Raw genomic sequence first — 12291 nt, 5'->3', positions numbered from 1 at the left:
ATCTGTACTTTCATTTTCAAGACTTTGTTCTTAGAGTGTAGACTAGTGACAGGGACAGAAGTAATTGATGTGATGAAATGTCTTCTTTATATTTCAATACAAAGATTACTTAAGAACAACAAAATCATCTTCAAGTCCTAGTAACTAATGAGAGTTTATAAAAGGCAAGTCTAGTGAAAGAATTGTGATTGTAGTTTAGTTCGGTTTTAAAAAGTTACTCTTTTCTGCAATAATAATTGGTAGTTTTTTAGTGGATGCAAGTTGACGTTATGGTTCATTGATTTATCTGGGTATAAGCAACGTTCATTATGTAGAATTTGTATTCTGTATCACATGCTATAATACACCAAACTGTGTCTGTATTTGCTATTTTTATACTTTATCTAAAATATTCTGTAACGCTTTCAATTAGATTTTTGGAAAGTTGTGAAATACACAGAATTTACTGTGTTCATCACTTTTAAGTGTACAGCTCATCAATTAGACTTTTATTTAAATGCATATATTTTTCTAGAAACATACTGATGAAAAAAATAATCAGTTTGGTTAAATTTGTGTGGGGAGGAGTCCTTAAGGAGCCATTAATGTAAACTGGGTAGAATCTGGAAGGATCAAGATGTGGGGCTGTTAGGCACCTCTTCTAAAAGGCCAGACTATAGGATGGGGCTGAAAACAAGGGAGTGGTTGAGAATTTAGGGTAAGTACCCTAGAGGTTCCTTCTCCCTTACCCAAGTGGGCCTTTCTCTAGCAAAAAGCTAGTTAACTTCCTGAGGGATTTGTACTGTTCAGGAAGGGTGGCATGCTGTAGTGAAAACAGTATACTTAGCTGAGAGCCTATGTATTGACAAATGAGCCCTGTAGGTCCTGTTCTGCCCTGGTTCCTGTGATGCTGGAACCCGGGTTTTTACCTTCCCACTCAGGAATTGAGAGGATTCTTCTCTTTGAACTGACTCAAAAGAGGCAGTTATTGACACTCAGTAGTCCTCCAATGAGAAAAAAAAACAAAAAAAACCTAGCTTTCTGCCATATTGTCCCCAGATGAAGCTCCATTGACAAACCCTTTCCATTCAGGGAGTTTCCCTTAACTCTTCAGTGCCTTATGCATAAATATGAATGTTCACCTAGGATCATCAGACCTTTAGAGAAAGTTTACAATGTGAAAGCGACACAATAAACCATAGAAAAAAAGGAATTCAGAGAAAGAAGGAACGGGGGGAAAAAAAAACAAACCTTCAATTAAAAGCTTGCTTAATATCCTTAGCTAAGGCTGTACCCTTGAAATAGCAGTATGCCACAAAGAACAGAGAATCAAAATTAGCTCCTACAAATTAAACATTATAGCGGAAATTCAAAAGTGAAAAGAGTTAGAAGGATAAGAGAATGAAGGAGTCCATCTAGAAAGATCTGCACTATTCAGATTCCAGGAAAAAGCGAACAGAGAAATTGGAGGGTAGGAAGTAAAGATGAATGCAGAAAAACTTCCCAGAGCTGAAGGATATGAGTGTCTAGAATGAAAAGCATTCTAGCACTGAATACATAGCAAATGAACAGGAAAGCTCTCACGTCAAGATCTGATATAATGAAATGTTGGAAGGCCAAAGATCAAAAAAAAAAAAAAGACCTTAAATGCTTTGGGAGAAAAGAAATAGGTCATTTACAGGGACTCAGGAATTCAGATGCCATCGTACTTCTCATTAACAGTTCTGGAAGCTGGGAGACTGGAAGAGTACCTGTGTCATAGCAAGGAAAATAATTTTCAACTCAACACTCTTCTCTGAACTATCAGTTAAGTGTGAATATAGGCTAAAGATATTTTCAGACGAGTCTCAGAATGTCTTCAGACTGTGACCTCTCACATATCCTCTGGAATCATTACTATAGCTAACATTTACATAGTGCTCACCCTGTGCTTCACTTTATTTAGCACTTTAGAGCAACAATATGAGGTTGATGGTACAATTTCTCTGTTTTCCAAGTAGAGAAACTGAGCCATGGAGAAGTTAGTTCCCAAGGTTCCACAGCTAGGAAGTGGTGGAATGAGGACTTGAACCTGGGTACTCCGAAGTCCACTGTGTTAGGTCGCCTCTACCAGAGGACGGAAATGAAAAAGATCCAGGAAACGAGATCCAGCACAGGAGTGGATCAAAAGGAACTGCCAGGTTGGAGGTGAAGGGATGCTCTAGGGTAGTAGCAGCACAAAGAGATCTGGAGTTCGTTTGTTCTGGAACACATGGAGGGCTCCAGGAGAAAAATGGAACAGATAAATTACCTGTTACATTCGGTCATATGGAGCGTAGTCTGCTGGTGGAGAATGAATTGGTGGTATCTCCATAAACAGATAAATATGAAAGGGGATATCATAATATACCATGTGGCTCTGCTTTGGATAATATTTGTGTAGACAGTCTGCAGTAAATCCTGAATGTTGCCTTCACCAGGAATTGTGATTGGGGAGGGTGGGGAAGAGAACCGCCTTTACGTGTGTGAGCCTGTGAAGGGCCAGTGGGTGTGGTGTAAGAGGATTAAATGTCCGCTTTCACAGTAGGAAGTCAGTACAGACTATTCTTTTGAGACAGAAGGAAAATCAAGCACTGTCTCAATATTTAGAAAGATGGCAGTAAATACCAGAAGAAACACGAGATTTAAAGTGGTTGCCTCTGGGGTGCTAGAATTAGGGATTGGAAAGGCTGAGGCAGAGGACTGCCATTATTTAATATATGACTTCAAAAAATAATTATACACAAAACATGGCATAGTTTCCCTGTCTTAGCCCATAACCTGTGTGTCGGCAAACCTTGAAGGTTCTATATGCAGAGTATATCTGCGGTCTGGCCCCTTCTCAACACTGTCACTGCTGCCACCTGGGCTCAACCACCAGCCTCTTTCACCTGAGTTACTGCAGCGTCTCCTGTCTGGACTCTGAGCTTTTATCCTTGCTCTTTTTTTTTTTTTTAAAGATTTTATTTATTTTAAGATTTTATTTATTTATTTGACAGAGACACAGAGAGGGAACACAAGCAGGGGGAGTGGGAGAGGGAGAAGCAGGCTTCCCGCCGAGCAGGGAGCCCGATGCGGGGCTCGATCCCAGGACCCTGGGATCATGACCTGAGCCGAAGGCAGACACTTAACGACTGAGCCACCCAGGCGCCCCTTAAGATTTTATTTTTAAGTAATCTCTACACCCAACGTGGGGCTTGAACTTAGAACCCTGAGATCAAGAGTCGCATGCTCTACTGACTGAGCCAGCCAGGCGCCCCCTGTCCTTGCCCCTCTTCGGTATCTGCACAGCACCCAGAGCGATGCAGTTAAAATATGAATCCGATTATGATGCTCTCTTGCTCAGAGCTCTGCTGGCCACCCCCTGTGTCCACACACACCCCTTCCCTGCTGTATTTTTCGCCATAGCATTTATCATCTAACATTAGGTGTTTTACATACTCCTTTTGTTTCTTGACTGTGTTCTCTCATTAGAAGATAATCTCAATGAGTGTGGGGATTTTTGTCTGCTCTGTTCCCTGTATTCTCAGCCTAGAGCAGTGCTTGGCACACTGTAGCCCCTGAATAAAGATTTCTTAAATAAATGTACTGCTTTCATGGCAATAAAAATTACATTTAAAAGCACCAGTTTTTAAGAAGCTGTTTGCAGTAAGCTAAGCCAAGCAGTTCATTGTCTTACTGGCTTAAGCATCCTCAAGCAATCTGAAACAGCAATCCCGGGAGATCTAATTGAAAAGATTTGTTTCCATTTGGAAAATAACCATATGCTGCCCTGACATTACGCCCCTTGAAAAACTTGTGCTGCGTACTAGGAGTCCTTACTGCAAAAATGAATTGTAGTGTTTCATGGTAACTATTTATGACTCAGACTGTTGAATTTCACAACCTTTTGGCAACTGAGATTTCAGACAGGATACTGGTATTTATTTTTAAATCCTAGAATCTGCTTAGTGAGGTTAAGTAAGCATCACAAATATCTCCTATGAGGATCCAACAGCCAAGATTCCATTTCTTACAGGGAAAACCACCTCCAGCAGTCTGAACACCAGTTGGCCTTGTATTCGCTCATAATCATTCTTGCTGTGTTGCAGCCAACTAAGGCTGCTTGCATTTCGTCGGGGCGGGCTTTCTCAAGCCCTCTTCCTTCTCACCTCTTTGTTCAGAAAATGTCAGGTGCCAGGCCAGTGCCATCACATATATCCCCATGGCTACAGATCACATGTCTGCATACACATGGTTAGAACCCCCAGCGGGAGAAGTGGCACTGTGAGAGGGAAGGGTCTTCATCCTCAGGCCGGCGCCGAGAAGAGGAGCGGGGCGAAGGGAACGGTCTCTGCACTGCCTGCAGAGGTCTTCTTGGAAATCAGCTGAAACCTAACCTTCCTCCACACTCCTACTTCTTAAGTAGCAGAATGGACACTCTTCACATCTATGAAGGACTTTAAGATGTTTGAAAATCATGACCCTCGGATGTCGAATGTGTTAGATTATAGTTCAGTTTATATTGGAAGGGATGTGTATTTGTGTTTAGTTAACTGTGACACCAAAGAGGTTTTGCAGGGACTTCTTTGGTGGTTGTTTTGCTTTTGGTGATTTCCCTGAGTGTAAGTAAGCATTGTTTGCATACTTAGGTGATTACGCAGTAAGAGTTCTAAATGCTTGACGATGATTTAGGTCCCCGTTATATCAGTGTGCCTTTTCAGGCTGCGTTCTGCCCTTCCTCAAACTTCCAGATACGCCCTTCTGTTACTGCCTTGTGTAATGATAGCCACACACTGCTTTTCCTGCTAGGTCCTGAAGCTCTTGTTTAAAGAGCCGATGCTATTTCATTGTATCATTTTGAGGAAAGATAATGAATCCTGAGAGAATCCTAGTTAAGTAGCAGGCAGTGTGCTGTATACTATTTCATATTCCGTATCCAGTAGAGCTCTGACCATAGTCAGCCTTTGGCCTGTGTTAGGATTTCATTTGTTACTATGATAGGGACTGGGTGGCTTCAGGTTTTGCAAACCCAAGGTGAGAAACCTTAAACTAATTTGTGCCAAATAATGCCTTGCGGGTCATTAAAATTAAGTGCCACTGTGCTTGGTGGTGGTGGTTTATATATAGATTGCAATAAAACACTGGGCAGAGTGTCTCCTTGTAAACAAAGAAGTTTGTAGACTGGTAGACGAAAGAGTTAATAGGATTCACTGCTGCTGGAGAGCTTTTTCCAGAATTGTTCTGGAGAGATCTGTAGTGGCATGCTGCAGGTTTCTACTCTTGTCCCTCTCTTGTTGGTGAATTTGGATAATGACTTAAGAGGTATGTTTGCCCAGTGGTGGATGAGAAAGCCAAGAGGGATAACTAAAAGCCAAATGCCAACTAAGGATGTTGAAAGATCACAGAAGGATCTGTGAAGGGTGAGCTGAAAGAGACCGGATGAGTTCTAATAGTGACAGTTCTTGTCATCAATTTAAAAAGTTGCTACAAAGTTACAGATTGGCCAAGAACTGGGCAAGCTGCAGAAGAGATAAAAGCACTTGAAATTTGTAAGGTCCGAATTTGTGTGTGTCGTAGTTGCCTGAAAAGAATCAGAGCCTGGTGACAGATGCCAAAGGTACAGAAGAGAAGCAGTACAGGGATCCTTCGACTAAATTCTGAAGGATTAGCCAGGTCAGGTTTGGGATGTTGTTTTGTGTTCTTATGATTACATTAGAATGATTTTATCATGTAATATTTGGTAATAGAAAAGAATATATGTAATATGTAAGTTAGGAAAGAAACAAAAAACCTATCTAGAGACCTGTTCCCAGCTTAAGAACTAGAACATTCTGAAGATCCTTGACTGTTTCCTCCTCTACCCCAGAAGTAACTGTTAGTCTGAATTTGTCATTGCCTTGCTTTTTCAAAAGTAATTCTACCACATTATGTGTGTATTTATAAGACATATATTCTCTTTAAAGTTGATTTTCCCTTTTCTTAAAATGACATTATACTTAATGTGGCCTTTGCCACTTGCTTTTTACATTCAACATTGTTTCTAAGATGCATGTATATCAGTTCTCAACCAGAATCGCTCATCAGCAGAATTCCCCCATGAACACAGAAGATGATTTGAGTGGCTCTTTTCTCAGTTCTCGCAAGGATGGTACATATGCAGCACTTGCTAGATACGCAGGAGAGCAGCTGTCTGGGTACCTAACGTGGGTGCTCAAGCTGGGCACTTGGGGCTTCACTCTCTGTTGGAACCTGCTGGAGTTCTAGTTAATTCATGTTTACTGCTGTAAAATGTTCCACTGGTGAGCATATTAAAGCTTATTCATATATTCTCCTCTCGTGGACATTTGGGTTGTTGCCAGGACTTTTGTTGTTACTGTGGACAGTTTCGCTCTATGTTGTATGTACCTTGGGTGCATGTGAATAAACATTTCTCTCCATGTACATCTGAGTGGTGTTGCTGGTGACTGCTACATCCTCATGGGGACATTGGTGAACCCGGGAGGAAAGCGAAGGGCGATTCAGAATAGTTCAGCTATATCATAACCAGGCTTTATTCTTATTTTCTTAGGGATTGAAGAGGTTAATGACCATTTGCCAGAAGCATTTTCCTACAGATCCATCAAAATGTGTGGAGTACAATGCACTGTGAAATCTGTGTATGGTGTCTAAGTAACGAGAAACAAGTGGACGTGCTATATGGACTTCTGGAATTCCCAACAGGAATGAGGGAAGAATAATGCGGTTTCCTCTGTTTGAGTTCTACCTAACGCTACTCTCTCGGTTTTAAGAAACGGTGTTGGCTCTCCTGTCACATCTGGCTGCAAACTGATTTTTGTGTCATTTACTTTAAATAGTCAAAAAATTAAGTTCTGAAGACTTTTCCTTGAATTTAAATGTGGAGACAACTGTCCCAGAAGGGGGTCTAAAATGACATCTTCTCTCTGGACCTACAAGCTGGCAGTTAGAGGATTGAAAAGGAACATTTGAGGATGGACTTAATTTCTTTCTGTAAAATATGGTAATTTTCACATTGTCTTTTATGTAGCATTTATAAAAAATATTTTTATATATTTCAACAAAAATATGGAACCGTTTAATGAAACTTTATAGTCCTTAAATGTTGCTGAACTTTTGCCATCTTGCAGTAGAATTGGAATGTAAATGTTAATTACTGTTAACTCAAGTGTTGTTTTTCTTGCATTTCAAGGCTTGCTTTTACCTTCTAAGGAGTGTAAATTTTAGTATTTGTCATCTCTTTGGGACAGAAGAATTAACAGGAAATCGCAGTTCAAAAAAGATGGTATATTATACCAACAGAAGTTTAAATTAAGGAAGCCGAGTGCCTCAAGGTTCAAGGTGGGGCAGTGGATTGTCAAGCCAGCCAAGGATGGGGACGTTGTGACACCAGTGGTTCTTCCCAGACTAGGACTGCCTGTGAGTCTCCCTGTCGCAGGGCCCGCGGTGGACCGCCGCTCCCGGCCCTGTGCCACAGCGCGTAGGAGCAAGGCGCCGGGACTCTGGTCACTGCCTGACACAGTAGGCCATGGGTCTGAGTTGGCCCAGATGAGGACTTGTGAATCTCACACAGTGTCCTGTGCAGCTAATAGTATAATGGTGACGAATCGCTGCGCTCTGCAAGTTGAGAAGCCTCAGTTAATAGAGGAAGGTGGGTGAATGGAACCGACCTGCCCAGGTGGAGTGACAGTGTCGGGTAGCAGTAAGGGGGTGCTCCTGAGTCAGCACTGCCAAGCTGGAGGACCCAGCTCTCCCCCCACAAGTGCGAGACCCTGGGCGTCACTCAGCCTTCTCTGCCTCCTTTTTGCCCCGTCTGCAAACGGTCGCGAGGCCCGGGGGTGTACACCTCAGCGTGCCGCCGTGGTGGTCAAGTCAAATAAAATGCTTAGCGTGCTGCCTGGTAAATGAGAGCTCAGTGGATACTGGTTCTTGTGTCCTCGTTCCTAGAGTGTTACCGCAGTAGCGTTCCTGAGCCCTGTGCCGAGGGGCGGTGTGTGCTCAAGTCAGGGTAACACCAACGATGGAGGGGGCGGTGGCAGCAACAGCCATAGGGGTAGGAGTGGTTACCAAGCAGGGACTGTGTCTGGGCTCAGTGACTGCTCCCGATTTCAGCCAGTTTGGAGTTGAAAGGGCGAGAGGATGTGGTGGGAGCTAGAGTCCTCTGAGTCGTAGGTGAGGGTAGCTTCTCATGGTTTCACGGTCACCTGTTCTGGCTCCTTTGGGAAGGCTCGGGAGCCTCTTGTGGTCACCTGTGTATGGCCATGCCTGTCGGATCATTTCTGTGGGGTTTCTGCACAAGGTGGCTGGAGCCCGCCGTCCTGAATTGAATCAGGCTTACGCCCTACTTTGGTAGGGCGTAGTTTCCCCACTTTGGAAACCATTTCTTATGATTAAATTAGTTAGGACTTAGGAGAGCTTACTCTAGGGCAAATGAGAGAGAGACTTTCGTAAAATAGGATGCTAGCCTAGAATGTAGTTTTGTGTCAGACTTGTTGATAAATACTGTTGAATGAATACTCCCCAAATTACTTTTCTTTATTCACAATCAGACCACAGCATAGCAGTCTGTTGTTTTCATGTTGTCTTTCCATTTGCTGTTAGTTAATACTCCACATAAAGAAGAAACTGTATCAAGTGACACCAATACCTTCTAAAATTGATCCGTATGGGTAGAAGGTTTGAAAAAAGGTAACCTTCTATGGTCCTGTGAATGTTAACCATTGGGGCATAGGTAGAGGGAAGCAGGTTCATAGAAAAGCTTTCCATTTCCCTGAAATTAAAGGTCTTCTGTTAAGTGCAAATAATCACGTGGCTATATAGAACAGTGACCTCCCGCATTCTCCACATCATGAAAATTTTAGTTCAGCAGATACGACATACCTCTGGTTTTAGCTATTTTTAAAATAATAAAGGCATCCTTTAAAAATCATTAAGAGCCCTGAAATAACCATTCTTCCCTTTCTTCATTACTGCCGGCCCAGACTCCTGTCCAAAGGAGTTCTTCCTGGAGTCAAATTTAATTAAATGCTGGTATTGTCTCACAAGTAATCCTGTATTTTCTGGGAGTGTTCTTGCCAAGTGCGAAGACCAAGCAGTAGATTTTAGCATTACAGCACAGAGCCTGGGCAGCCTGGAAGCCAGGGCCGTGCTCTCAGTCTTTGGGGAAAATTAGGAAAATAAAGTTGAGGCCAAAGACAATTGCGGGAGAGAGGACGAGAGTGGTCCCAGTCTCCTGAGGAGAAGGGGGGGCGTCCCAAGAGACCCGAGCGGGGAAGGCAGCCGTCCGGAGCCACAGAACTGAGGGATCTGTTCTGAGCTCAGTGAGAATTGGGAAGAATGGGAAATAGGGTTGACAGCAGAAGGGCTTCTTGGTTTTAAGTCCTTCCGTATGGTGATTTCCTGACCTACTCTCACTTCCGGTTGCCCTGGGTTCTGAGCCCCGTAAATACTTGAGAACCCCAACTGTCTTTTCACTTGAAAGTCGTTTCTTCTGCGAGCAGACAGTTTAGAAAAGACAACAGAAAAGTACACCAGAGTCTTTGGTAGATTTGAATTTGGGGATTCCTTATCACTGGCTCCTTTTCAGCCACACAGTCACCCCCTTTTAAGGATTAACACAGGAGATGGTAGAACTTGGGGCAGTTTCAGTGAAAGGGGGGCGTTAAGTTGCAGTGTCACAATGGCCTTTGTCAGAGTGTCTTGGAGATGTGCCTCCCCAGTACGCTCCCATGAAGCCCCTCGCTGACCAACCTGACCCCGTAGAAATGTATGGTATGGGACATTTTGGGAGTCCTGAGCTGCAAGCCCTTCCTCACAGCTTTTGATGTGAGAGTTTCCAGCTGTGTGAGGAGCCGGCACCAGCCCCCCGAGGGTCACCACGGGACTGCGTTACGGCAACTGGTTTTCATCACAGAGCCTGTAGCTCCGTTGGCTGAATTCTAACCACACGCTAGTACTTTAATGGTTAACAGTCTCCTGAACATCTTTTGAAACTTAAAAACAGGTTCTGGGGGTGCAGAGTAACTGGACGGGGGGAGGGCGGCGTGGCTGGTGGCGGCTGTGGCGTGAGCCGACCCCATTCAAGATTTGGGAGCTGTGCTCGTTTAAAAATAGGTTTTGTACATTTACCAAAAGAACTTACTATGAAACTTTGATTACTTACTCAGCTGTGCCCGTAGTAAACCCCGGGGGGTCCTTGGTACAGCTTTGCTGCAGCTGACTGTCCTCGTGGTGCCCCGCGGGGCTGCTCTGCTGAAGTGGGCGGCTTGGTTTTGTGGGGTCCCGCCTCCCCGCCTTTAAGCACCGGCTTTGAAAATACTGTCATCTTTCCCTCACAGCATTCAGGCTGGACACATGCTTTCACCGGGGAGAGCAGCTAAGAAGTTTCAGGCTTCCCTTTGAGTATGATCGGTGACCTCAGAAGTGTTCACTGAGCTTCCTCCCACGACGGGCAAGAGTCATTTGGGCAGTCTGCTCTCTGTGCCCTTCTGAACTCCCAGTTTGTCATTGCCAAATTGCCTTTCCTGTCCAACTGCTCTGCCTTTGAGACTTAGGAACAATCGGGAACCTTTAGTGTTGTAGTCGGAGCTTGGCTTGGAGGTTCTGCCCTCCTGGGAAGCAGGAGAGTTAAAGCTGTGGCTTTGGAAACTTTCTGACCACAACTCAAAGTGTAACAGTAACAAATGCATGCATACATAAATGCACATATAACTGAAACAAAAGCACTCACATACTCTTCTGTTTCTTCGAAGAATATGCTGGCTGTGACTCCAGACAGGCTTACGACGCATTAACGCACTGGGACCAGTAGTTTGAAAACCACCCATTAAGGCCACCAATTATCAGTGGAGTTAAGGATGGAAATGACCTGGTAGATGAATTCAGGGCAGAAGGACTCTACTTTACTTTTTTTAAATTTTTTAAAGCCACCTAGGCGCCCCTAAATTGTTGATTTTGTAAAGGCAAACAGGTATTGGCTTTCAGGGTCACTGCAAAGGTCTATTACAGAGAAGGTTGTGCTTTCTGGAGATAGGGCTGAAAGTGGGGTATGAGGATTTGGCACAGCTGGGTGCTGGGGAATAACTATATTGTTGATAACTCTAAGCCCTGAACAAACCTCCATCCTCCTCCATGTTTTTTTTTTAAATTTTTTTAAAATAACATAATTATTGTTTCAGGGGTACAAGTCTGTGATTCAACAGTCTTACACAATTCACAGCACTCACCATAGCACATACCCTCCCCAGTGTCCATCACCCAGCCACCCCATCCCTCCCACCCCCTCCACCCAGCAACCCTCAGTTTGTTTCCTGAGATTAAGAGTCTCTTACGGTTTGTCTCCCTCTCTGGTTTCGTCTTGTTTCATTTTTCCCTCCCTTCCCCTGTGATCCTCTCAGAGGATAAATGTCTTTCTCTGACTGACTGATTTCACTTAGCATAATACCTTCTAGTTCCATCCATGTCGTTGTAAATGGCAAGATTTCATTTCTTGATGGCTGCATAATATTCCAGTGTGTGTGTGTGTGTGTGTGTGTGTGTGAGATATATATATATATATGTATATGTATCACACATACACACACATCAATCACGTCTTTATCCATCTGTCCATGGACATCTAGGCTCTTTCCATAGTTTAGCTATTGTGGACATTGCTGCTCTAAACATTGGGGTGCAGGTGCCCAGAAGGACTCTACTTTTAAAAAGTTTTTTAAATACAGAGCTACAGAGATCACACTCAGCGTTCAAGGTTAGTGTGAGGTTTAGCAGATTACAAAACCTTTCCAGGGCTAAGTACTTGCGAAGCAGCCGTTCTTATATTGCAGATGACGAGACTGTCCCCCAAGGGGAGGGTAACCATAACACACAACATACGGTTGGCACCGTGGTTAGGTGACCACGTCATGCTGGCTGTCAGTTGTATAAAGGGAGATGGACCAAGAGATAAAATAGAGGGGAGCTCAGAGGTAGGGTTGAGGCAGAGAAGGATACATAGAGGCCAGTATCGTGCATCAAATCTACTGAGGGTTGGCTCATGCCTTTAAAGATTACTTCCCAAGGCTCAGGCAGGGCTGGATTACATTCCTTTTAATGTAAATTTTTAAGCAATTGTATAATATAGAAAAATGTACAAATACGAAGAGTACCATATCCTGATACATTTTTCAAAGTGAGTATCTCCCAAGGTCTCCAGCACCCGAGTCAGGAAAGAATGTTGTTAATGCCCCAGAAGTCTCCTCATGCCTCCTTCTGGTCACAACCATGGTCCTAATGTCTGACATCATTACTGCTCCATAA

At 43.6% G+C, this 12291-nt stretch overlaps 1 protein-coding gene across 11 annotated transcripts in view; it reads left to right on the top strand.

Moving 5' to 3' along the window:
• PRPF18 (pre-mRNA processing factor 18) overlaps positions 1-11198 on the top strand; it is a 103851-nt gene extending 92653 nt beyond the window's left edge. For 6 of the 11 annotated variants that reach the window (XM_027592109.2, XM_027592108.2, XM_027592107.2 and 3 more), the window contains one exon: positions 6548-11198. In XM_027592109.2, coding sequence (XP_027447910.1) covers positions 6548-6628 — 81 coding nt within the window. In that variant the 3' untranslated portion in view covers positions 6629-11198. The remainder of the gene's footprint in view (positions 1-6547) is intronic. The other 5 variants (XM_035729129.1, XM_027592111.2, XM_027592110.2 and 2 more) reach the window with 4 other exon arrangements.
• Positions 11199-12291: the final 1093 nt, after the last annotated feature.

The sequence above is a fragment of the Zalophus californianus genome, chromosome 9 (genome assembly GCF_009762305.2).
Source record: "Zalophus californianus isolate mZalCal1 chromosome 9, mZalCal1.pri.v2, whole genome shotgun sequence".
NCBI classification, from domain to species: Eukaryota; Metazoa; Chordata; class Mammalia; order Carnivora; family Otariidae; genus Zalophus; species Zalophus californianus.
This window is presented reverse-complemented; position numbering and strand designations above follow the sequence as displayed.